General features: G+C 43.1%; 1 protein-coding gene across 1 annotated transcript in view; it reads left to right on the top strand.

Annotated features, from left to right (window-relative positions):
* LOC119652413 overlaps positions 1-27,403 on the top strand; it is an 83,867-nt gene that overhangs the window by 14,719 nt on the left and 41,745 nt on the right. Inside the window, exon 2 of the mRNA XM_038056530.1 lies at positions 9,667-10,161. Within this exon, the coding sequence (XP_037912458.1) occupies positions 9,751-10,161 (411 nt within the window). The 5' untranslated portion in view covers positions 9,667-9,750. The remainder of the gene's footprint in view (positions 1-9,666; positions 10,162-27,403) is intronic.

Genomic DNA, 27,403 nt, shown 5'->3' with positions numbered 1-27,403 from the left:
TACCCCGTCTCCCCACAACACCCCTGAAACTACCATAAGGTATTACATCACAGGGCGGAGTCGGCTCACTTTAGCTTTGCCACTTTTTTTCTACACGCGGCGTACGTAAGCGCGCTGTTCTAGTCTCCCCTGCCTTTCGCGGTTGCTCCACACGTGCTAGCATGCTCGGCACCAGATTTTCTGGAACCAGCACCTCTCCTAGAGTCGCCTCTAGGTTCTTCCTTTCTTCCACAAATCTTGGCCAGTGGAAGAATACGCGCTCTGGGTTTTCTGAGACTCAAGCGCAGCATGGATGTTCGGGTGAGGTATCCAGTTTACATCCATACTGGCGATATCCTGTATGTCCCGTTAGAAACTGGCTAAAATTATAATTAAGCTCACCGTGTTATATCTCTTCAATCACTCTTTGATGACAGGGATGAACTTTGCCTCTCATGAGCATTCTCAACGTTCTTCGTCTGCAATAAGGAAGCGATAGGCTTCGCATTGTATATATTCGTCATCTCATCTGCCAATATGTCGATCGGTATCATTTCCGAGTTGCATGATCTGAGGTAGTCTTAAAGACAGAGCACACGCTTAGGGCTCATTCCTGTAGACTGCACTCAGTTTATGATGGCTAGCTGGGACCTGCAATGCCTTCCCCCAAATTGGGGCTGCATAGAGCAAGATTGAGCTCATCACCCTGACTATAAGCAACGTAAAGATATGGCTCCCACGGTCGACATCATCCTTGCAAAGGACATACTTGCAGTGGATGTTTTGTCGCATACATACACTGAGTTAAATGATAGTTGGTTATCTATCATTAAAAAAATATAATTAAACTTCCCGAGAATTAAAAAAACAGTTTTAAGTTGCGTTACGTAAAAAAGGCAAGGTTGAGGATTTAAGAATTAGGAATTTATTCCCATCATCTAAATTCTGAAGTTAAGCAGACCAGTTTGCTCTAGTGAAACTCGATACCCTAGACATGTTGCTGGGACGAATGTCGTTTATATTTTGTGTGGAATGTTGGGTGTCAGATAACATAACTCTTCTTGTTTATAACTAAGCCTCTCGTATATTACCACCCCAACTATTTGATGGCCGGCTTGGAAGTGATGATATGATTTCCATTTTGAATGCGGAGATCATATCTTTTACGGCGCTTTGTAATGAAAACCGCTTCCTTTTTTTTGCCTCAAGTGTCAGATCAGAACTCTCTATCCAACCCTTACTAGCACTCATTGCTTCGACTGAGCATAATTTATCTTTAACATGTTTTGCGACCACGACCAGCGCTATGTATGCGCGTAACCCACCACCTTGGTCTCCTCCGGAGAGGAAATATTAAGCACATCCTCATACTTGACATTCGGTCCGTCATCGGTGTCACACCAGACCGTACTTTCTGTTCAATAACCGTCAAGCATATCCGCAAGATAGGCGGGAATATCAATTTTCGCCAAGGATTTGCATATTGGGTTCCAATTGGTCTCGGGTACTACCTTTCAAGAGAATTTTTTTTTTTTTTTAAGTTAAAACCGTGGCCACTTTTTAAAAAGTTTTCCTTTTGACAAATCTTTCCTTTAATCAGTAATACACTTTTTTAAAATTTTTACCCATTCTCAAAAAAGGACTGTAGGTCTATCATTTTCAGATTCTTTTGCTTAAAAAAACTTTTACCCCGCAATACATATGTATTGATTGATTTGGATAACAGCCCGCTGCAACAACTTAAAGAGGTAAAATGAATTTAACATGATTTCTGGCTCCCTCTCATAAATATAATAAAATATTAATTTCTTTATTAAGCTGAAAGGATTCCTCCGTGAGTTTGTTCTTCTTGATCAGGAGAATTTAGAAAATGATCAGAAATTCAAAACTAAGTAATTGTTATTCTACAGAAAATTCTACTTATAAGACTTGAAATTGTTGCGTTGATTTTGAATTGTATTATTGTAGCGAAATTCGATTGAATCTATGCACCCCTACTAGTTATGCTTACCCACAAGGCTCTTCAAATTAAACCCCTAACGACCAGCATTCTATGGAATTGCATCTTTCCTAAAATCATATGCATCTTAACCAAAATAATTAAGACAGGAAATTGCAGTATTCAATGTTTCCGCCGCAATCAAAAACGAAGAGAAATTCATTTATCATCAATTCGTAGCTGAAGGGCATTCTCCCTCATCGGCTTGTTTCAATTTTACCGAAGTTATGGTTAAATGCACATTGCACCCCAGAGTCCTTCGTCTTTAATCTACATTTTAACCAATATCCGCCTATATCATTCAGAAGACGTAATAGAAAGGGTGAATTGCAAATGCCTTATCCAAAACTGCATAATTGTAGAACGCTGCACGTATGTTATGCAAATTGCAGATAGGTATAATGGAAACATCGACAAGTCTAGAGTATTTCTATTGATAATTAACCAGACGCTCCTCTTAATTCTAGTCTAGTGATTACTCTGCGGGATCAATATCCAGCAAAGGAGACGTAGCAGCACAGCAAGGACGCACTTAAAAGTTTCAGATGCAAGGTGAAAACTTGATCGGAATATGCATACCCGCGTTTATTGTGGGAAACCATATTAGGGTGCTCACACTTTCCAGCACCACCTGAACGCCTGAAATAGGGGAAGGGCAGCAACTTTGGTGGGAAACACGTATAAGTACTTCAGTGGAAATTATCTTCAACTCCCATCTGTCACTATTATTTGTCGAAGGTAACAGATGATATCATATTGTTTTTAGTCATGAGCTTAATTTAAAAGTGCTTTTCAGGAGTAGTCTGGCAGTTGGATAGTGTGCTCAGAGTGCAAACAGAATAAACTTCGCTGAAAGAATTATAAGAGAACTCTATGTCAAGTGCAATTTTCCAAAAAGATGAGGCAATATTAAGTGGGGCTAAAATTGTGCGAATCGTCACCACACTTGAACAATTAATCCCTGAGAAAATGTTGGGGTCCGGGGAAATTAACCCATCCCTTATCTCTCCACTGGCCCTCTGGTTGACATCTTGTAAACCTGAGCACGTTACTGTCATATTTCATATATCCAACAAAATAGCACAAATCGCTGATATTTAAATGGAGACTTACATGAACAATTTCGCCCATTAACCGTAAAAGAAGTCATGCGGTCAAGGGTATGTTTGAGAATCGAGGGAAAGTCCGCCTTCCACTTAATGGTGGACCGGACCAGTTGGAGAGCAACATACCTCCTCTCTCTGAATTAATATAAGGGAGCAAATGCCAACTTGTAACCACTTCAGTTACGCTGCTCCCAGGGAAGAGGTGAGGGAGCGTCTGATGAGTGGCCTCTGCCCTGGACGAAACCGCAAGTAACATTTTTGGCAATTTAGGTACTTGCCAAAGGATGAGGATTTCGTGCACCACAACCGAAAAATTATGTTGCTTTCCAACTGGTCTGGCTCGCCATTAAGTGGATAATGGACTTAAGAATCCTTCAATTCTCAAACAAAATCTTAGCAAGTGAATTCTGAGCACCGTGAATTACATGTTTATACTACCGAAGACACCTCTCCTACAATTTCTTTAAAATGGGTGTTAGCCAAACCGATCCTTGATCTGGCCATGATGCATTACACCATTACGGTGCCATTACGACCCAATGCAAAATTTCTGCAGTTTATCTGTTTTGTAGTCAATCAGTACTCAGAGTCATAGAGGGTGTCAAGGCAGGCGACATTACTGACGATCTTGGATTTCAGACGTTCGTTGATGCGTTGGTAAAAAAATGGCAGCAGTGGAATTTGACTTTATCTAGGTTGCGCTGATGGATGAAGTATTTTGATGGTTGATAGCTTACTCCAAACTACAATTGACAATGACAGCTAGCTTTGGACTGATGAAGGGGGTAAGTTGGTCCCGAAATATATATCTACACTGAAAAATAAAAATTGAAGTTTGGAGTAAGCTACTGGTCTATCAATTTTAGGTTATATAGATAATCGAAGATAATATCTAACCTCAGTTTGATGGTGCAATTTATTCGAGATACTTCAACTGATCACTATTGGTCAGGTCAGGTCAGGTCTTGTTGCTTTTTTCGTCTTCATTTGTTTAATCGCCATTTCAACTTCAATATTTTGAATTGCTTGAAATGATAGCAGTGATTGCGGAAGTGGTGGATAAGTAAATTCAACATTGAAAACTGTCATCTTCTCGCCATTTATCGCCGTGGCTTATCCTGTGAACGCTAGTGTCAGATTTTCCCAAATCAATATAGATCTCTCTCGTTGTCCTCACTGCTCGGTTTACAGCGGTCGCTTTTTAAGGTTTTATGTAAAACAAAACCTTATTAAAATCGATTCACTGTCTGTCTGTCTGTCTGTCACACGCACGTTTCTCTGAAACAGCTAAACCGATCCGAACGAAATTTGGTGGACATATGGGAACTGGGAAATCCTACGCGTACAGTGAGAGACATAAATTTGGGGGCATGTAAACATTTTTTTCATAAAATATAATCATGGGGGTATCCGATTGAATGTCTCAATTAGTACTTTCCGAATCTGATATTAGTTTTGAGCAAAGTGCGCGAGTAAGGAGTCAAAATGTAGACACTTAAACTGAGATGGGACTCATTTTCGGAAACTGACCAACCCGAAAATCCGAAAAAAACAGGGTGGTGCGCTTAGATCAAATCTAGGCCTCAAAATATGTCCCATTCAGATATCTGTTCAAATAAACGTACTAATAGCATATTACCAACTTTTAGAAATTGACAGAAAAACTCCTGATCATTTCATCCTAGGAGCACCGGCATAGAGGACAGTATCGTGCATACGCATGCCAAGTTTCATGAAAATCCAACTATAAGTTACATCCGTTTATGTTGAATTTACATGCAAAAAGGGGACCATGACCCCCCCACCATGTGGGGACCTCCTCGTAAATTCAACATAAAAGGATGTAACTCCCTTTAAGAGGAGGTCCCCATACATTCAAAAGTGGGACCATGTGGGGGGTCATGTGGATATCAAATGAAAGGTCTCGACTAGTACTTTCCGAAGTTGGTCTTAGTTTTGATATTTGTTGTATTTGTAATCAGAAGGCTGCCACTACTTGGTGCCTGGTCCGAAATACCTTCCATACCGATATCTGTTCAAATAAAGTTAATAATAGTATATTGCTATAATTTTTAGTAAATCGGTGCAAACCCCCCTTCAGTTCATATTACCACCACGAAATGGAGGTGAATACAGTGGTGTACCCGATAACATAGAACATGATCTTACCAAGTTTGGTGGAAATTGCACGATTACTAACAAAGTTATAATACGTCAAAGTTGCTGCTTATTTGCAAATTCAAGACTATGAATGTCAATATCACCCGAAAGTCGATACTCCCAGGTAATATATGCATATATTACGTGCTAGGTACTAAATGGACAAATGCATACTCAAATGTCTTTATATAAGAAATACAAAAACCTTTCGTACCTGAAGCGTCCAGCTTCCCGACTTGTTTTGTTTTCCGGTTAGTATTCTTGTAAATTTGCCAATTGACCAGCCTTCTGTCGACGAGACACTTATAATAAAATCATATCTTCTCACAGATATTTGAACATACAGACTTGGTGACCTCAAGGTTCTAGGAAACTCTCAAAACTAGCGCAGTCCGTTTAAGAAAAGAAGTTTACAGTTCATTCGCCTTATATGTCGCAGCTCTTAGCACATCACTGCGTTGACTAAGCTGGATGCCTTTTTATTTTTTCCGGGCTCGTTAAACGAGAATTTAATTTTCTGCATTTTCTTGAGCGACCTGTCGCGGGACCTGTGAATAGAAATATCAGCTAGGATTGAGCGTAGCGGAGTAACTTCAGTTACACTTGGTTTGACACAAAACGTCAGATGTCTGGCTGACGCGGGATTTCATAGTCAAAGTAAAGTTCTTTAATACTGACTTATGAAGTCCTTTATTTCTTTCAATTGGAATCATTTAATTATTATTAGACTGAGCGAAGACCCTATAATGTTAAAAAGGGAAGCATGATTTGCCACCAAATACCTCTGTTTGGGAAAATTTCTACGAAAGGGTTATACCGACCACCTTTTTAGAATCATTATAAGGCAACTCTCCTTGTACCATAGTCCCGCATTAGAGTTTAGGATTAGTAGAATAGGAGGAGACGTGACGAAACCAAAGCATCATTTGGCAATATCCAAAGAATTATTAACGTCGAATTTTACAAGAAAAACATACGCACTATGGGTGCCGACAATTTTACCAATGGTCGAAAGGAAAAACAAATTCGTATTTCAAGCGCAATTTTCGATATGTCCCAGGTTACCCAAGACTCATATTTCTATTGATTCATAATAATGGATAAGAGTATTCATCATTTTGATTGCCAATGATCATTCGATGGTTTGGAAGCAACTACCAGTGCCACCGATTTAAAGAAAACCCAGATTACAAGCTTTTAGAATGTCAACCATCATGGCTTTATATATAGTTACCATTTATCCCTTGGTGGGGTATAGCCCGCTAATCACACCTTCTCGTCATCATTCCCGGTTGCCTAAAATGGGCTTCAGAGCCTCACAACTTTATGAGATGCTCGCAGTCCTCCTTTATTGTTTTGCATCAAGTGCCCTTAGGGCGACCCATTCGTCGGCCATCTTGCGAGAGTGGATTCCACTGGATGGTGTATCCAGCAATGCAACTGTCGCCCCTCCTTATGGTGCGACTTATCCACTGACACTTCGGGCTTTCCATCACAGTGCATATGAGTGGCAAGGCTGTACGTGGCTCAAGTTCTTCGTTTGAGATTCTGTCAGGCCAGCGCACTCCGATGATACGACGCATACAGGTATTGACGAAAACTTGGAGCTTTTGGGTAACAGTGGAGTTCGCTTTCCATGTGCTACTTCTATGTGGCGACAAAGAAAGAACACTAGCACAGAACAGTCTTAACGTGATTTTGATGTTGAGATTACTACAATTCCAAATTTTAGACAAGGTAGCGAAGGCGGGTCTAGCGCTATTAATGTGTCGGGCGAAATCCAATTCGGTGCCAATATCAGCAGAAATCAGCAAAATACAAATTGATTGACGCTTTCTATGCTCTGCCCATTGATGAAGATAGGGAGAGTGCGATGCCCCTCAGACTGACAACCTTCGTTTTGTTGGTGTTTATCTTTAGTCCAACTCTACTTGACGCTCTTTCCACATTCAGACCCATTTGGCCAAGGTCCATTACCCGGTGACGGAGATCAGAGAGCAAACAGATGTCATCAGCGTGATTTAGGCGGTTGAGGAAAGATTCATCGTCCATTGAATTTCTCCGCGTCCTCTTGACAGCATGAAGAACGTCACCGATAACAAGAAGACAGAATATCGGTAACAGAATACAACCCTGATAGACTCCGCTTTCGGCCTCAATATTATTCGTTATTTTATCTCGGTGTAACACGTGCCTCTCGTAATAGCTACTAGTTTCTCCAGAATGCCTTATTTGCGCAGAACACTTGCTTCTCGAATGATATGTATGGTGTTAATGTGATCAATGTAGGAAGATCCAGAGCAAAAGCCAATCTGGCATCTGTCGATCAAGCGTTCGAGATGTTTTTTGATGCGTTCCAGGATTATTTCAACCATTATTTTTGTGGAGGGAGTACGTAGATACCCCTCCAAATGTCACACTCAAAACGAGTCCCCTTTTTTGAAACTTTGACGATCATGCCCTTTTCCACTCTCTGGGAAAGGTCTGGGATTACCAAGATTTCCATACGAGTAGGAGCAGTAGATCTGCAGCTACTGTAGTTGTAGCTATAAATTACCCAGCGAAGAAACTCTGAAGTGCAGCGGTTTTACTCCATTTGAGTGCATTCATGGCTAAAATGATTTCTCTTCTGCTCGGAGGAACAGTCCGTACCGGCGTATTACGGTGATTAGTCATTTCATTCACAAGAGGAGGAACCTCACCGGATGTGATACGGTTAAGAATCGTGGTGAAGTGTTATTTCAATATTTTCAGTTGCTCGTCATATTGGATGGTTTTTCAGAGAGCCTGCAACCGTTTTTGTTGATTGATCCATACGATCCTGTGGTCATCTAGATTTTATGATGCCCCTTTTGGACGTCTCCGACGACCTGTGTGGCACCTGAGAAAAGTGAATTTTGGTAAAGCATATCTGTCGTGCAAACGACAGCTGGATCATGAATACCGTCGATGTTCAACTTGGGAGAGGAGAAAGTCACAGCTCTCCAACCGTGCGAGGATGACTGTCGCAACATGCAAGCGAACGTAAGCGAACATTAGATGGCGATTCTTTTCGAGGTCGATGTCAGCACCTTTCTTGCTACGCATATCAAGGAGACAACTTCTAAGTCGACTGCTGTTCGCGAAATAGCCGATCGAGATGCTCGCAAGGTGTGCGGTAATTGAAACCCAGTGGGCAGGCTCTGTGCTCGAATAATGTATGTGACTGAAGCTGCATAAATCCACAACCTTCCCACCATTGTCTTTACGGTCGCCGCGACCGTGTTCCCTGAGCGCATGTCCAAGAAAGTTGTTGTCAGAGTCCATCTTGGCATTCAGATCACCCATCATGATCATAATGGAAGGAAGCCTCCTCTGTTTAATTGCTCGTAGAAAGCATTCTTTTCCACTATATCGGAAGTCTGCGTTGGTGCATAACACTGCACAATTTTGATCCTCCTTAACCTAGACCGGAATCTTGCAGCTAGAAGTTGGTCAGAAATCAGCTCCCGGGGCATGGAAGCGTATCTTGCGCTAACCGTCAGAAACTACCGCTACCACTTGGCTTTGCAGAGTACAAAAGGACATTACCATAACTGTGCAAGAGGGAGGGGAGTACTCTCCAGAGTTTCACCATCTTATTCCACTTAGGCCCAGAATATCCAGCTTTAATCGTTGCAATTGAGAGGACCCTCGTTACAGTTGTCAAGGAGCATGCACACGCTCCAGAAATCAATTATAGTCAATGGTTTTCGCGTGAGGTCAGCCTCTATCTAAGGTGTTTGAGTAGCAATAAATTTTCAAAATTCGGAAGCTGCTATCATCCAAATTCCTATCCCTTTAGTCCAGCTTCAGTTTGAGCCACAAGAGAAGAAGAGGAAGAAATGGCTTGGGTCGAAAAAAAAATCGGGAAAATGGTGGCATATTACCGACTACAGCCGTTAGTTACACATGTTAAATATGTTATTATAGAATGATGAATTTGCCCACATTGGGCGCTAACTTTATAAAGTTCTGAATATTTTTCCGATTTATTTTGGCATATATATCTCAGAATAGATTGGAATGTGAGTTTTTTGCGAAAATTGTTCCGGGAACGAGGGTCATTTTGCCTTTATAACTTACAATACAATGAAGTAATGGTTGAAGCTCAGAAATTAATTTTTCAGTGCAAATAGTACTTCGCTATAATAGGACAATTTATCTTTTCGCCCAGGTTGCATAATTAGCGCCTGCACGTTCCACTTCAGTAAAGTTTGAACAGTAGAATGAAGCCAGGATTTACCTTCGCGTAGCTCTCTGCTAACCAATTGAGAACTACGCAAGAAATGAGCAGTCATATCAGCAAAAAATCTGCATACAATTTTTTCCACCTCCATGAAGCATCCCAATAGCGAGGGCGGACGGTGGTCCAGGATAACATGAATTATTCTCTCCCTGCAGGTATTCACCAGCAATTCCTGACTGGTTGCGGTTTTTAACTTCTCCAGTGATTCTCGCAAGCAACAAGACTACGTTCGTTTATGCATGGTGATCGCGGTGATAGGTGGTTTTCGTGCAAAAAAGCTGGCAGTGATGGCATCGAGAAATATTGTTTGCGAATGGCTGCGAGCCATTGGCATGTCTCAGTATGCCGATAGCTTTATGGAAAATGGATACGATGAATTGGAAATTTGTAAACAAATCGGTGAAATTGACTTGGACGCGATTGGTGTTGAGAATGCTCAGCATCGTCATAAATTGTTGAAAAGTGTTCGTCAATTGCGTGAAAAAGGTGCTGCTTCCGTGTATGTTATGATAAATGATCCAAAGGCGATGAGCAGCAGTAATGAAATTTTGACTGGATGTGATAGTTCACCTGAGAAACTTGAGACTGTGATGAAAAAGCATTTGGAAGCGGATGGAATACGTTTGACAGCTCATCCATATTCAACACCGGTGAGTAAGTTATTAGTTCATACACTTCACATTTAACTTTCATGAATAAGATACTCATTTCATTTTATAATATGACTTTCGGTAAAGTGTTAAAGATGAGTGCGTTCCCATAGATAAAAGCATTATTGTAATTAACGAGTACAATAAACTGGGCAGACAAAAGCAGACACAAGATAAACAATCAATAGCCTCAACATAGCTGATATGTTGTGATTAGGAACCTTCATATCTACTTGGTACTATGTTCCCCATGTTCATTCTTGAAAACGATTGACAAAGAATCCTCCATTCCATGATAACAAATTCTGCCGAAAAGTAGAACAAGTTTAGAAGTTAAAATCGAAACTAATAATTTTAGTTGCTTACAGAAGAAAAGCTTATTCTTATTTGGACCGAGCTCATTGTAGAGAAAAATTAGGAGAAATAATTTGAAGACCCCATTTACATGGTTTTTCACTGGTCAGAATTTTAGCCAGCGACTACTCTTGAGTTGACAAATTTGATTTATGCGCAAGTATCAGTGAATCTAATTGGGGAGGCGGTGCTGAAAAGTCGAGTTTGACTGGTCACTTGCAGGTAGAAAACAATACCTTATTGAAATCGGTTTACTGTCTGTCTATTTTTCGGATGTTAGGTGGAAAGCTTTAAAGGCTACCGCTGACTTCGAGCATACGGTTATGAGGGACTTTTACCCACTAAATACGCCTCCTTCTCCATCCACTTTCTCCGCTGAAATGCCATATGGCATTACGTCGCGGGACGTGATCAGTATTTAATTAAAAAACTAAAAAAGTACTAACGGTTTGGTCCGAGGCAAAGGCAACTCTTCAGATGCTGCCTTACCTCTGCCCTGGGAGCAGCGTGAGCGAAAGTGGCAACAGGTGGAAAAACGCTCCTTTATACAATCGCAAAAACGCGACAAGGTTGCGAATTATATTAAAGTTAAACCGCCAATTGTTTAAATCTAAGCTAGATTAAAGCTCGATATGGGGGATCCTGAGTGCACATCTACATGATGTTGGACTGGACCAAATGGGGAGCATCTTATTCCCACATTTTTCGGTCCACGGATCCCCAGTTTAGGGCATAGCACCCAAGCATTCAAAAACAGGAAAAAAAACAAAAATGGACTAATGGTTTCGTCCAGGGCAGAGGCAACCCTTCAGACGATACCTCACCATTTGGTCAGGTTATATAAATGAGCGTTTTTCCACTTGCTGCCACTTTCGGTCACGCTGCTCCCAGAGCAGAGATGAGCAAGCATTTGAAAAGTTGCCTCTGTGCTGGACGAAACCGTTAGTCCTTTTCTGATTTTTTTGGTTTTTGAATGCTTGGTTGCTATGCCCCAAACAAGGGATCCCTGGACCAAAAAACGTGGGAGTAAGTTGCTTTCCATCTGATCCGGTCCAACATCTTGTGGATTTGGACTTAGGATCCCCCATATCCTAACCAAGTATTTAACTGTTATTCGTGATGGTCATCCTCTCCCTTTATTTTTTCCTTCTAAACTCCTCGTGGTGTATTATTCCGTAGATATTCTTCATTGCTGGTTCCACAGCTTTCCACATCTTAATCGAGCTTTGATATTGGTTACCGCTTCCATTTCTGTTCTATATGATGTGAACCTTGGGCTTCGCATTTTCTGTTACGTACTCGCAAATCGGGTATTTCGGAGAATCATGATGACCACTCGGTGGAGGTGTCATCGATAAGCACTATGTCAGCCTGGAAATTGTGTCAAGTCATGGTCCACGTTACCATTCCTCCGTTTAGTGCAGGTTTCGAAGTTCCCTATTAACCTATGAGCCCAGCGTTCTTTCTTGGCCGCATCCAATCCTTTCTGCCATTCAATCAGTGATAGGTCCCTTGCCGAATGTTGGCAAGCCAGGTTAGGTTCATCAGTTTTGTGAATCCGTATGGCTTCAATCGTAAAGACATCGGTAGACATCATCCCAGCTATTTTACATGCTGCGTCGTCGAATGTCGTTTGACAAGTGCAGCATATTCGGAGGACACTCAGTCAATAAGCCGTTGCTGTTTTTCTTCTGTTGTTGATACCAGCTAGTACAATTGTTCACATAGGTGCTGCGTACAATAATGTCGAAGTAACCACTCTTGAAATGAGTTGTCAGCGGCTTTGTCTTTTGCCTCCTATATTCGGTAGCATTCCAGCGATTAATCAGCTGATGTTAGATACCTTTGTAGCTGCATATTGCAGATGTTGCTTGAAGTTCAACTTCTGATCGAAGATCACATCGAGATATTCGAGAACATGCTGGGATTGAATAATTTCGTCAATTAAGGGCCCAGGACTGATCCTTGTGGTACACGACAGGTTGTTCGGTATTCTTAAAAGCCCTCTCATCTGAGTCACAATAAAGTTGCTTTTCTTTTAAAAACTCGAGAACAGTAAGTATAGTGCGTCGCGCGCCCAGCCTGGCAAATACCTCAATAATTTGCTTCCAACTTGTCGAGTTGAAGGCATTCTTTAACGTCGAGGGTTACCCTGTACAATATTTGTTTCCTTCAACAGCCGATTTCGCCAGATTCCTCACCGAATTGATTGCATCCATTGTTAATTTTGTTTTCCGGAATTCAAACCGCGTCCCTGATAGGCCACTTTCTTTTTCCGCGATTGGGAGTAATCTATTATAGATACTCGCTTAGAAAGTTTTCAAATGGTGGTTAAGGGGCATATTAGCCTATACGAAAGTTCGCCTAGTGGCATGTTTGGCTTCGGGATCAAGTATCAAGTTTTGTTTTTTACACTGTGCAGGAAAGATACCTTCTTTCAAGCAGAGAAGGTATCTTCCCTAACACTGCAATACAAGATTGTCTTCGATCATTGGTCAGTCGAGCCGGATCATTTAGATCCATCCAGGATCGAAAATTGGAACATTTATCCCAATTGGCGTATCTAATTGCAACTCCTCGCTTCTTGCCATCCCAGCATTAAGACGAGTAACGTCTTCATTTTGTTTGTTTTTACAGTTGGTAAAAATTCTGGATATTAATTACACTCGTCTTCACACTTGTCTGACCACTGTTCGTGATTCAGACATCAAATACACTCGTCTTCATTCATTTTAGGAAAAGGTTAGTTGGCATTGCGAGCGCAATGCTGACCACATTGCCTCCTAGTGTACCGTTACGGTCTTGAATGAAGTGCGCCAACGATTATTATTATTATTAGTTGGACATCGACAAACCCTTCAGCACATTTTAAGTAAACCACGAGATGCTGCTAGCTAGTATCGCAGAACTCCATCCACATCCTACACAGGAATTTTCATGGCCCTACAAGACGTCTCTACATGGCTGCAAGGGCGATCTATACAGAGCAGGCTTGGTAATGTTTTGGCCTTAGATGCTATGCATTACCTACGGCGAAACCAATTATAACAGCGCCAACCACAGATCGCAGATCGCAAATCCTGCCAGCCTTTCAATATGTGCAACATCTGCAATGGCCTCACTATGGTTTACAACTACTACTACAATAGTTACTTCCACCCCAGCAAATCCTGTAGCAGGTCCAATTTCTACGGCGGATTACATCCCTCTTGAATTTGGAGCATCAATGTACAATGGTAGCAGTCTTCTAAGGCTACCGACAGTTGAAACACCACCCTTCAGGGGTAATTCCACGCAATGGAAGTCCTTCATTGACTTGTTCAACGCTATTATACATAGCAATTCCACGATAGGGCCGATACAGAAGATGCAGTACTTGTTGAGTTATCTGAATGGAGATGCGAAGGAAGCGGTTTCTCAACTTACTTTGGATGTGCTGAATTATGAAAAGGCTATCTCTGCACTAGAGGAACGTTTTATCAACAACAACAAAATGAAAATGATCTACGTTGATGCGTTCATGGATGTCAAGAAAGTCTAGCAAAGGGCTTCGAATATAACCAACTTATACAGTAGTATCCTCTTATCTAGCAACGAGAAGACCTACTATCAAAATACTCATCTAAAGGACGATTCTAGCGACCGCGTTGGTCAATGCAACCATAGATTTTGGTCGAAGAGTAACACTACGAGCGCTGATCCATCCAGGATCGCGCACATTATTCCTTTCTGCTAAGGCTGCTAAACGAATCGGGCTGCAAACCAAAAACATTATTGCAAACATCACCGGAATCGGAGGTAACGAGACAACAATCGTACAAAAAAAGGATACAATTCGAATCATTTCAAGGTTGCCCTCTAGGCCTAAACTTCTCGTTGAAACTTTGGTTATGCAAAACTGGCCTCAAGGCTGCAGAGGAAACCATTTTTGTGAATGATCTTAGTTCAATTTGGTCATTAGAGCTTGCAGATCCACACTTCAACGAACCAGGAAGTATTGAGTTGATCCTGGGAGTTGAAACATTTGAAGGAATTATTCTAAGGAAATGTCATCCTTTACTAGCTCAGAAAGTTAAACTGGGTTGAATAATATCCAGAAAAACTATGAGTCCCGAACAAGCTCAATCAACGAACATAACGTCTATGATATCGATGACAGCGTTCCATAAACAAATGGAGTGATTCTCCGAAATTGACGCGGAAGAAGCCAAAAGGAAACCGAGTCTAGCACAGAAGCAAGATGTGAGGAGCTTTATCAGATAATAGTCCAACGAACTAAGAACGAAGCCGGCCAAAAATCCCTAGAAAATTTCAGAGACATGGCGGTATGCAGATACAAACAGCTGGAAAAATGGCTTAAAAAAGATAAATAGCTTGCTAAAACCTATCATGAATTTCTAAAAGAATACCACCAGCGGGGTCATATGGAAAAGGTACTGCCATACTTTGGAGACAAAAGAAATGTTGATCGAAGCCGACACCAAAGAAGCTGCTGTTCAGTTGTATCAAGAAATTAAAGGGCTTCTTCAATGTGGTGGTTTTAATCTGAACAAATGGACAAGTAAAGATTCTGTACTTCTTTCTAAGATTCTTCATAAGGATGGGGAATTTGGGCCCCTTTAAGATACATGAAGACACCCTGACCAAGACTTTGGGTATAATTTGGAACCAACACAGAGACTAGTTCCAGTTTAAGGTAACGGATTTCGACTCAAGTCAAGGAAATTAATAAAAAGACGGCTGCTGTCTAACTTAGCGACGATTTCTGATCCATTTCAAGGGTAGCCCCCGTAACCGTCAAAGCTAAGGTGCTAAAACAACAGGTCTGGAAAGCCGGAGTATGGTAGATTGGGATGAATCTCCAGCAGATTGATCCAGCAAAATTGGGAGCAATAAGAGGCAGATTCTCGGCGCTACGATTCTACTGTAGATTCAACACACTAATAACTGCAAAATAGGACTACATGAATTGGGTGATGCCTCACAATCGACTTATGCAGCGATCATATATACTAGAGTCATTACTAACGATATTAACCCAAAAGCGACAATGATCAGCGCAAAAACGAGAGTCACCAACTCGAACTAATAGCCGAACTAGCCGAACTGATACATTAAGCAAATTCATCGTTGGACGCAGGTTGCAACGAAATCTGCTGTTAGAGTTACTCTAATATAATTCTAGGACGGCTAACTTAATAACCCTCTTCAATGAAAATTTATGTTGCTAATTGGGTGTCCTAGATCCAGAAAATAGGCAAAAATTTGAAATGGAGTCACGTCAGATCTAAGGATAATCCAGCTGTTTGCGTCTCCGGAAGCATCACCTCCTGGGAATTGCTTAACCATAAACAATGAAGGACTGGCTCAGAATGAAGGACACAAACAGTAGATGTGTCGCCGATCACCGTGACACAAACATCAAAACTCTTGCTGCATCCATAGCTGAGCCAAAAATATTAAAACGTTACTCCGACTTTGAAACTCTAATAGGAACTGCAACCTGCCACAGATTCTTTAATAATCTTAGACTTCCTCGAAGACAGAGGGAAACGGGCAGGTTAACCTTGGACGAAATCAATCAAGCTTTCAACGGAATCATCTGGCTGTTCCAATTAGCAGGATGTAGAAAAGAAATCGAGATTTTGAAGAAAGGTAATCCGTCTAAGGCTAAAACAACTCCACCCTCTCTCAGATGAAAAAGGAACTCTGCGAGTTAGTGGTAGACTCCCAAATGCAGACATTTCAGAAGATGCGAAATATCTTATTCTCCTTCCACAATCATATCCCCAATTGGAGCGGTTGTGTGATATTTGGAATTTCCAATCAAACAACAACAGGTTTCACCCACTTACCATAAGTTTAGTGGCTGAAGCTTCTAAATTGGCTGCAATACAAGATTGCCATTGATCACGGGCTAGAGTCAGCTTCCTTGTGGAGCTGCTTGAAATGCATGGTTTTACTCTGGAGCGATTCTGTAGCCTACATAATGACGAAATCTGTGAGCGATACCATGGCCGTCTGGTTGTCGATAAAATCCGGCTCAATAGGTCACGGTGGGCGGGTCGCCTAATCGGTATGGATGAGGGTGATCCCGCCCGAAAAGTCTCTAAGGGCAATATCTATGGTAAAAATACAAGACGAGGCAGACCATGCCTGAGATGGAGCGATGGCGTACGCCAGGACGCCGGACAGTTTTTAGGGATATCGAATTGGTGGACCTCGACGCAAAACCGAGATGTCTAAAGTTCGGTAGGTCAAATTGCATTCGAAGTTATATTAAAAATCTGAAAATTCATACTTCGAGGAATGCTTTGTCAGCTTTGATGGCTTGTTTATTGAAAAGCGTGGCTAACACCGGTTAACGTGATGAACGGTCTATCATGGTCAGGCAGTAGAGAGATAGGCAACGCTCTTGTAGTAAGACAAAAAGAGGAGATCAGAATACACTTGCTCGAATATGGATGAAGGTGGTGCGAAGGTCCCAGCTGTCGTGTTGACATGACGCGTCAATTTTGATCTTTGGCAATTACTCTGACTATGTGCCTAGTTCCCTCAGTTGGTTTTGACTGACTGGCTATCTCTGTTATATCAATTCAACATTTGCTTCGGGGTCAAGTAGGTGGAACAGATAAGTGATATAGGAGCGGATTGTATCAGTAAACAGATTACGCTACACCTTACTGCTGGTGCTCAGATTTACAAATTGATTTGGTTGAAGTCCTGAGTTTTGCTGCTGTGATGTTGCTAACTTTGCGTAGCTTATAATTGATTCCATCTCTTTACTGTACAGGACAACGTTGTCACAACTTAATATATGTCGGGTATCGGGGTGAAATACCTGATATACGGTAGATTGTGAAACTGACATGGTAAGTACTAGTTTTTTCTATAGAAGGTGTAAGTGAGCCGGTTGGTATCAGTGTTATGAGTTAATTGTGAAGAAACTCAACTGTCTCCTGTTGTAATTGATCCATTTCAATCATGTCCAATTAATAGGTGAAATTCCTTCGATTCTGTCGCGAATTGGTTGTCCTCCTGCTGTCCTGTATAAATTCCGGATGAACATGGTTAACATGGCTAAGTGTTCTTAAAACCGCTTTATATTGATAGTTGTAGGTATGAGTGGATTGCTATGAGTTTGGCAGGCAAGGGACTTGTTCACGCCTTTGAGCCTAGGTATCTAAGAAGCTGACTTCTTGCTGACTAAACGATGAAGTCTGGTCGATGGATCACTGGAATGTTTGTGAGTAAACAATATATCGAGGACCTTGTCCTCTTTATCAGTGAATCCTTATCCTACCAAGTTCTGATCGATAATAACCTTGCATCTCCTTTCTGAGTAATATGTGAATTATCATTATTATTCAAGGATAAGTTAATGGTACCTCCCAGTGATATCTACAACTCAAATGTTTTCAGACTCAAAACCTGCGAATATTCTCTACTAACCTATTCGCAGCACATTCTGCAAACTAATTTTGATTTTATAGGCTTGGCCGCTATCTAAGACTATTTTCTCGGGTATTTCATAATTATAATAGCTCCAGGTTGAGTTCGGTCCCATCCTGCTGGACCGTACAAGAGCAACAACTTCTTATTTATAGTTTGGTGTTCACTAGTCCTCTATTAAGATATATAGCCAGACTTTAAGTTATGGTGGACCTCATATATTTATCTCGGAAACATTCCTGCTCCTGGGGGTGGAAGGGAACCGTCAGAAAGAAATTATAGCGCATCGCGAATGAACCAGGAGCTGTGCAGTTGCAGCACGACGACCCGTGGAAATAATGTTGGCAGTGAAAACGGGACCGACACTAAAGTATTTTCGAGTGTAGTCGAGAGAATAATTAGACCGCTTAGTTGGGCTATTAAGGCGCCATAGAAAACGAGTATCTCCTCGTGTTGTGAGTTTATGCAAATCCTGCCTGAACTTCGAGATGCTCTCGCAAATAGCTCCTTGGTCAGTTGCGGAGTTACTGGATTCTGTCTGGCCAGCAAGTTTCTATTATCCAAGAGAACAATGCTTTAGATTTTGCTTATGATGATACTTCCAAGAACAATGCACACAGTTTGCTTGGAGCTTATTCCCAGATTGTCGAGTAATATTTTGATTATACGCCGAAATGAGGGTAGTGTACTATGTTTTCGCTTTGTGCGGAAAAGATATTAGGACAGATAGAAGTTTTATTATAAACAAGAGTCAAAGTCGTGAGAGAAGTTTTATATCAGAAGTAGGACAGTTGCAGAATATATACAGCATGAAAGAAAGCAGAGTAAATAAAAGTCTAATGGTTTTCTGGACTTTTATGTTTACTAATATGCCTGGTCAAGAAAAATTGTTCGTTTTAATAAATGGAGTCTGTGGTTGTACGACACTGTTGAATTGAGTGCATAAAGACTAGTTTATTTTATCCATCGTTTTATGATAAGAATAAGAAATGTGCAAGGAAGATAGAGACCTTCGGTGATTATTTAAAACAGCGGTCTTTTCCCCCTCCATGTTAGTGATTTTCATTGGAGTATACTGTATCAGTTGTCACCTTGATACATGGGGACTCTGTACTTGCACGATTTAACAGTCAGATCCATTTAAACTAGCATCTTCTCTGTGCTCTCGGTCCATTGCTTCCCCACAGATCTAGTCAAACTTATCTATAAGCTGCTCTCATTGCAGTGCTCTGAATAAACCAATCCAAGTGCTGATAATTGAGTTATGCATTTAGCGTTGCACTGAATGCACCGGTGTGCCAGGCACCGATGACACTCAGATACAAAGTTCTTTGCACTGTGGCTAGTTTGCAGCGAAAACTCTTTAGTTTAATCTTAACCCACCACACTACGGATGCATAAACGGACATCGGCCTAATGATAGCAACATATATCCACATTACTACCTTAGGCCTAAGCCCACCATGTCGAGCCAAAGGTCTACCTACCCAGCCCATAGACAGGGAGAGCTCGTTCCATCCTTACCTTTATATGTTCGTTCCAAGGAATCTTGTCTAGACTAACTGCCAGATATTTCACTTCTTCGGAGAATTGAAGGGCTGTATCTCTCATCTCTTGTTGTACCCCTCATCCCTGAGGCACCAACTGGCCATCAAATCAACGGCGCGTTGTGTATTTCTATACACCGTTCCGAGATCTCGGCAAACTACTAGCACAGCCACGGCATCCGCATAAGCTTGAACGTGTATTAGCAGATTTTGTGGTTCGTATAGTAGTGAGTATATCAACGTATTCCACAGAAGTGACGATAACATATCTCCTTGAGGGAAGCCTTTTGTTAGGTAGCGATTAATACCTGAAATCTCTAGGTTATTATAGCATAGATCTACTTAATTAAAGTTCTGTTAGCACCATGCTTTCTGGTGGCCTCACAGAGCTTTTGAAAGGGCCCTCAACTCAACGCCTCTTTAATGCCCGCGTACACCATCATCGCATACTCACCTTTCACAGTTGCATCTTTAGTTCATGAAACCAATAACATAAAAAGCGCATACTCGTAGAACTTTCCACGCTGGTAAACATGTTCCTTTAATAGGTGCGACGTTAGTGTCTTCTCAAGAACGTGACGCTCAATAAACCCCTCCAGACATTTCAGTGAAAATTATGGTAAACTAATTTCTCTGAAGGATTTTGGATTTGAAGGCTACATTAACCTTCTGCCAAGACCGAAACGGACCCGAAAAATATTTTTTATTGGTTGCTGCCAGTGCTCTATACCTTTCTTTAACATCGCTGGATAGATGCTATTCCTGCCAGATGCTTTGAAGTGTTCAAAGGATAGTATAGCAGTTGTCGCCAGGTTATTGATAACAACCGTTTTCGCAGTGTCCCAATTCCCTTTGCAACACCTTCATGTTGAAAAGTTTGTAGACACCGGTTATTCGCTCCCTCCCACTTCTGAGACCTGTTCTCCCGAGTGGTATACTTCTAAGATGAAGAATATGTGAAGATACCATCCGGTTTCCTAAGAGACCCCAACTTGGTCGATTCATCCTTATTAAGGACTCTGCACAGTCTGAAAATCTCCCTTTTACTTTCTAGTTCCTCACAGTATGCTCTAAAGGGGTCTCGTATCGACCGTTTTACGAGCCTTTTATATTCACGCTGTGAGTTCTGGAAGTTTATCGAGTCTTCATTCTTATTGCTTTCGCAAGCACGATTTAGAAGTCATCTGGTTGATTTCCTGAGTGTATGCTGATATCGGTTTCACCATGGAACTGTTTTACCGCTTTGGTCTCGGGAAATAGGACAAGCCTTAGCCGCCTGGGGCTCCCTCGACGATTACCTACCTTGACGTGGTGAGGGAGCTCAGTAGGGAAGATCCTCCAGGAAACGGGAGGTGACACCTGAAGCCAAGCGGTAATCAAAACCCCAAGCCAAGGTGTGACTACCGTGCCGAGGGCTGAATGGTCACAGGGGTTAAGATGTGGCCGTAAACGGTGAACTCTGGGTACCAGGCGACCCCCAGTTTCAACTAGCCTTGTCTCGGCAAAAAGGGGCTCTGCCGAGATCGACTTACTTTCCCCGGAAAAATTGAGGCCATGGCAGCCAACTATGAAAAAAATAAAAAAACAAAAACACAAACCTACTAAGCAAACACAACTAAACTTCGATCGTGACGATCCAACCCCGAGTGAAGGGGCAACCCTGAGCTCATCGATGGAGAACCTGAGTCTAGACTCAGATTCCCCACCTATTCAAGTGGGAACCAATTCAATTGGGACCCAGTCCTTAACGGATGAGCCGATGCAGGCCCCTTCTGTCAGTACTCCTGACCCCAGGCTCCAATCGGCGCCACCTGCTGAGGCTAAAGTCTTGCCCATGGGTAAGCACCTGTCCACGGACAGCAAACTGCCTTCGGGCAAACCGCCTTCGGGCAAACCGCCTTCGGGCAAACAGCCTCCGGGCAAACCGCCTTCGGGCAAACTGCCTCCGGGCAAACCGCCTTCGGGCAAACCGCCTCCGGGCAAACCGCCTCCGGGCAAACCGCCTTTGGGCAAACCGCCTTCGGGCAAACCGCCTCCGGGCAACGCACAACCAAAGAGCTGTGCCAAGGTTGAGGGGAAAGGAGCGTTCGGGGCACCTGCGGCTAAGGGGAAACCGAAGCGGCAGCGGTCCTCGGACGATCCTAACTCTTCGACACAAAAGGCGGCAAAGAGGGCTCGGCCGGCAACGGCTAGACCTTCATTTGCAGCCAAGGCTATCGAAGCCGATGGATGGGTCCTGTATGACGACTCTAATCCATCCGGCTACGATACTGAGCAGTGCTGCCCACAGGGAGGGGTTCTCTCTCCACTGTTATGGCTCTTGGTGATGGATACCCTGCTGTGGCTCCTGGAGGACAAAAAAGTCTTCGCGCAAGCATTTGCGGATGACCTAGCCGTAATAATCACCGGCAAGTTTGCGGACACAGTATGTGACCGCTTGAGTGCAACTCTGCATGTAATCCACAGCTGGTGCCTCCGCAATGGACTCACGGTGAACGCTAGAAAGACTGGACTAGTTATGTTCACTAAGAACGTCAGGTGGGGCAGCTATACGCTACCCACCTTAGCAGGGGCGGAAATCCAGCTGGCACAAACAGTCAAGTACTTAGGAGTACATTTCGACTCCAAGTTAACGTGGAAGCATCATATCCAGGAACAATACCAGAAATCCTGCAGATTGCTCTGGTGCTGTAGGAATGCGATAGGTAAGACCTGGGGACTTTCACCTAAACGGATATATTGGATGTATACATCCATAATAAAACCCATTTTGATGTATGCATGCATCGTCTGGTGGCCAAGACTGAACTTTGCTAACAGCAGGAAGCTGCTAACGCAGATTCAGAGACTTGGTTGCCTAAGTATTACTGGAGCAATGAGTACTACGCCGACTGCGGCACTTGAAGCCATCCTAAATTTACCCCCCATCCACTTGGAGGTGAAACGGAAAGCAGCCAACGACGCATATAGGCTCGATACCATTGGGGCGTGGAAAGGCGGCCAATCCAACGGGCATGCGTCTATATGGAAATTCCTTGAAAAACATCCGGTAGCCCTGATGCCGACCGATCATATGGTTTCCAGATTCGTCTTTGAAAAGACATACACTGTCGTAATCACCGAAAGAGAAGAATGGTCGACAAGTGGCCATGAGTCTTTTCAGATTACAGACCTAATAATCTTCACCGACGGGTCAGTCACGGAGGATGGATCGGGTGCAGGCGTGTTCTCGGAGAATCCGATTATAGAACTGGCCCGACCCCTCGGAAAAATGACGACCATATTCCAGGCGGAGATATATGCCATTTCATTGGCAGCAGAAGAATGTCTGCGACAAAAATGGAGGGGTCGTACCATTCGAATCTGTTCCGACAGTCGGGCGGCATTATCGGCACTGGATGGCAACAACATATCATGCCAGTTGGTGTGGAGTTGTCATCAGGTGCTGCTGAAACTTGGCCGACTGAACGAAACATTCCTAATGTGGGTGCCGGGGCACTCTAACATCGCCGGTAATGAGGGGGCTGATAGACTGGCTCGCCGAGGGTCTGGATCCACAATGGTGGGCCCAGAACCAGCTCTTGGAATCCGACCATCTACTGTCAAGTCTACTCTGAAAGGTGAAATTGCAAGGATTCACGCAACCGAGTGGAGAAATTTGGACTCTTGCCGGCAAGCGAAAATCCTTGTGAAGGAGCCTAGGGCCACTAGAGCGGCATTTTTGTTGTCCCTTAAGAAGTGGGACATGAAAACCCTAGTAGGGCTTTTGACGGGACACTGCCCCTTAAACTACCATATGGAAAAGATTGGGGTAGTGGTTTCGGCTGTGTGCAGCCAATGTGAGGAGGAGGAGGAAACTGCCCTGCACTTTTTATGCAGCTGCCCGGCATCCTCAGATCTCAGACGAAGACACCTTGGCAAGGTTTTCTTCAATGAAGAATCTGCACACTCTCTGCCTCTTGAGAATGTTCTCAGATTCGCTAAAGCCTGCGAACACCGTAGGCGGGAAGCCATTGAATAGGCAACTTACGGGGATAGTACAATGGGCCTAATAATGGCCTGAGTGCTCGGAGCTGCGGCTCCCCCCATTTAACTAAACTAACTAACTAGCCGCCTAGGGAGTTGCACTTTATTGCCAAGATGTTCATTGAATTTTATTCAATCCGTTTTCCTAGACTTCCGTATTTGTATTACAGACTTTTCGCCCGCAATATGCAGATTGAATTCTAGTTAATCTGACAGTGAGACTCCGTCTAGCACCCAGCAATCTGTAATCAACTCTAACACCTTTAAAGTACAGATTGCTAGGTGAATTATTTCATTTCTTCTCGGTCCTACAAACATATGCGTGCACCTTTTACGTTCTATTAAATCGGACCCATGGTTCTTGCACCAGCCCCGCTACCAGCAGATAGGAGGATGCTTTCGTATGCTGCAGGTAAATTTGACCATCCTTTAGGCGAAATAAGGTTAGTCTAATGTGTAATGGAAAACAATTAGAAGCGTATGCCACGGTCGACGTGTAACCAGGTTTCGTCTCCCTTTCTTCCCCAGTTCTGCAGAAGTTACTAACAGGTAGGATTTACTCTGTAGTCTCTTCGCTGGTGTCAGCCCACAAATGACTGAGTGGTAATTCCCGACTCACTAAATATTCGGGAACACCTATGTTAGTTAATGCGCTTTCAATTCGCCCCAGCTGGCGGGGTTGAATGTGTTTTTAATGTGAGGTGCAACAGCAACTACCATAATCCAGTGCGTCGTTTGCCAAGTTCACCATCATACTTATTGTATCCACAACCGTTACTGGTGCTGCGACAAGCTATTGCCGCTTTCGGCGAAGGATAGAAGTCGGCTATATATTACTTTCCCCACCATTTGTCTCATTTTATTCAACAGGCAGATCGGATGGATGGAGGTGGGAAGCAACACACGCTTCTTTTAAGCATGCCTCAAAGGTATTGACGAAAAGTCGGGGACTAGTCTTCACTGCCAGCTTTAAAGGTATTTTGGGGATGTCATCGAAACCTGGGGACTTATTGTAGGAAGTATCACGCACCCCTTGTCCTGCACCACTGTTTTTTTCCGCTATTTTCTGTCAGCTCGGGTAATCTTCGTAATCGTTTCATTGCCACTCTGTTGGCCCCATCCCAAGGGTTTATGGCCGGATATTCCATTCAAGAGCCTGCACATCACCTGCCATGATTATCGGTTCAACGTTCTCTGGTTTCCGAAACCAAAGTGCTCAGCATCTGCTTATAATCGCCAAGTGTATCGCTGAGTGGAGCAGAGCAGCTGTAAATGTGAACTCCTCCGCCTCCGTCTTCCTCCGGGTACACCAATATTTCTTGGAAGGCTTGATCTCCGCGAGCCTGTAGCCCTGCTTGGCCCTTTTGATCCTTGCCCCAGATTGCACCACCGTGATTTCGATATGGCTTATTAATTATAGCCACATCAATAACTTTCCCGCAGATGGTTTGCAAGAGTAGATCTTGCGCCGCCTAGCAGTAATTGAGGCTGATTGGTATCAACTTCATTTGCGACTTGCGTTGAGCGCTCTCCAGAATTACGGAAACCCACTGCTGCCGGCAAAGTGTCGATGGTCTACCACCTCCTTCCCTTTGCACAGTAGGCAATTTCAGTTTTCTCCACAGTTTTTGTTGCTCAAGACGCAGGGAAATTCTGAAGAAATAATAATAGCTATATTAGCAGAGTGACATGTAATGTTGCTATTTATCACTTGGTGGGGTATAACGGCACCTACGCGTCATCACCTCCGGTTTGTTGAAATGCGCTTTAGCTCCTCCCAGGACTTCTCGATATTTCGGACCTCCACCTCAACTTTTCCGCGCATGTACCGTTAGGGCGACCCACTAGCCGATCACTTTTGGGGAGTAGGTACTACTGCATGGCTTACCCTGCAATGAAATTATCGCCTCTCCTTAATGTGTGACCCATCCTCTGCCACTTTTGCCTTCCGATCATATCGCGCACGGTTAACAGGCTTATGTGTCCACCAAGGTTCTTCGTTTGAAAAACTATCAGCCCAGCAAACTTCGATGATACTACGCAGCCAGCTATTGACGAAGGCTTGGAGCTTTTGAGGATAGCAATACAGTAATACAGAAGCTACTAGGACATACTGCCTCAACATTTTCAGATTTTAGACAGGCCAGCGACAGCGGATCTAGCACTGCTAATGCGTCGACATCTGCCCATTAATACAGAGAGAACGAGTGCGATGATCTGTCTGGCTGAGAACTTTGATTTTGCTGGTGTTCATTTTTAGGTCAATTCCACTTCCATCTTTTTCAAAATCCAAAATCATTTGCCTAAGATGAGAGAGAAAACAGATGCCATCAGTGTAGTCGGGGTGTTTGAGGAACTCCTCCACGTACTGCGGACAAGGCAGCATGAATAACGTCACTAATAACAAGAAGAAATAATATTAGTGACAAGATCCAACTTCTCAAATTCCTCCGAGAGTTTACTTCGACGCACTACACAATATTTTGCCCAATGATACGTTGCTCTGAGCAAATGAAGCGAAGATCTGAACTTCGCGCACTTTTCCAGAATGATCCGTGTTGGTATGGCTAATGCAGGTGGATCCAGTGCGGAGACTAGGCTGCTCTCTGTCAATCAAACTCACAAAATGTTTCTTGAAGCATCCCAGGATTATTTTAGTTCCATCATTGAGACGGCAGGGAGTGCGCAGATACCCTCCAATTGTCATACTTAAAATGGATGCATCTTTTTTCTCACAGCGCGCACTATACTAAACTTCCCGGGATTTCACCCGGTATTGGTGTTCGAGTACATGAAGCTCGCATCAATCGCAATAGTTAATCCCTTCGGATTAATTGATCGGCTTCCACGAATCCGCGGTCACTCATATCTAAGGACGTCCCTTTAGGACGCAGCCGTTGCTCATCGATATTCTCCGATGGGGCACTCAATGTATCTACTGTCCCATCAGTAAAATAGTCCTTCCAGTGTCCAATGACAACTAGATCATATAAGCGGTTGATGTTGAACTTGGAGGGTCGCAGGTCTTCAACCCTGTGGGCAGTGGTGGACGCAATCCGCAAGCGAACGTTGGCGACCCTCAAATCATGTTCCTGTTCGGCACGCTATGGTCGCAGTAAAGTTTCTGAATTGACAGGTTGCTATTCCACATATTTGTATCCCGTTTGGTTGCGTTTTGGGACAAAAAGGGCAAACTTTAAGTGTACGCTTAAGCCCCAACTCAAAGCAACATATGTTGGCGGAAAATATCGCGTTATACATGAAAGTAAAGCTTCTGAGGAATTTGAGGTGCAGAGCAGAGTACGCCAGGTGGACTCCGTTATGGATACTATTTTCTCTCATTATCGGCGAGGAGGAGTTTAGTTGACAATGCTGACTTTCTTGAAATATTTCGACTATACTGATGATATGTTTTTTTTTGTTCTTACACGAAGTCATGAGTCTTGGCCAAATGGCTCTGATTTTCTTACGCGTTAATGTTCTTTCGTTGCTGCTATATGAAAGTAGCGGGTGGAAGGTGATCGGCCTGTTACTCGAGAAGAGAGTCATGCCATCAGTATTCTCTGGTCTGATAAAACTTTGAATGAGGAACTTCCCAGGTGTACCAGCCAAATTCTCACAGGTGTACCAGCCAAATATCATAGAAACGTTGATGAGAAATCAGATGTGGAATTGTATAGGCCACAAGTTAAAAAAGTTTGAAAACTCTTTTGCTAATTCTGCCATGGAGTGAAGTCCACTCTTCCTAGATAACTGCTGAGTGGAGCGCTCCGAAAAGAAGCAGCAAAAGACAATGCAGGAGTGGAAGCTTCTGGGGAAGTCCTGTATGGATCGGGAAAGTGAATAGTGGCGCATATGCAAGG

Source organism: Hermetia illucens, chromosome 3, assembly GCF_905115235.1.
Source record: "Hermetia illucens chromosome 3, iHerIll2.2.curated.20191125, whole genome shotgun sequence".
Lineage (NCBI taxonomy): Eukaryota > Metazoa > Arthropoda > Insecta > Diptera > Stratiomyidae > Hermetia > Hermetia illucens.
This window is presented reverse-complemented; position numbering and strand designations above follow the sequence as displayed.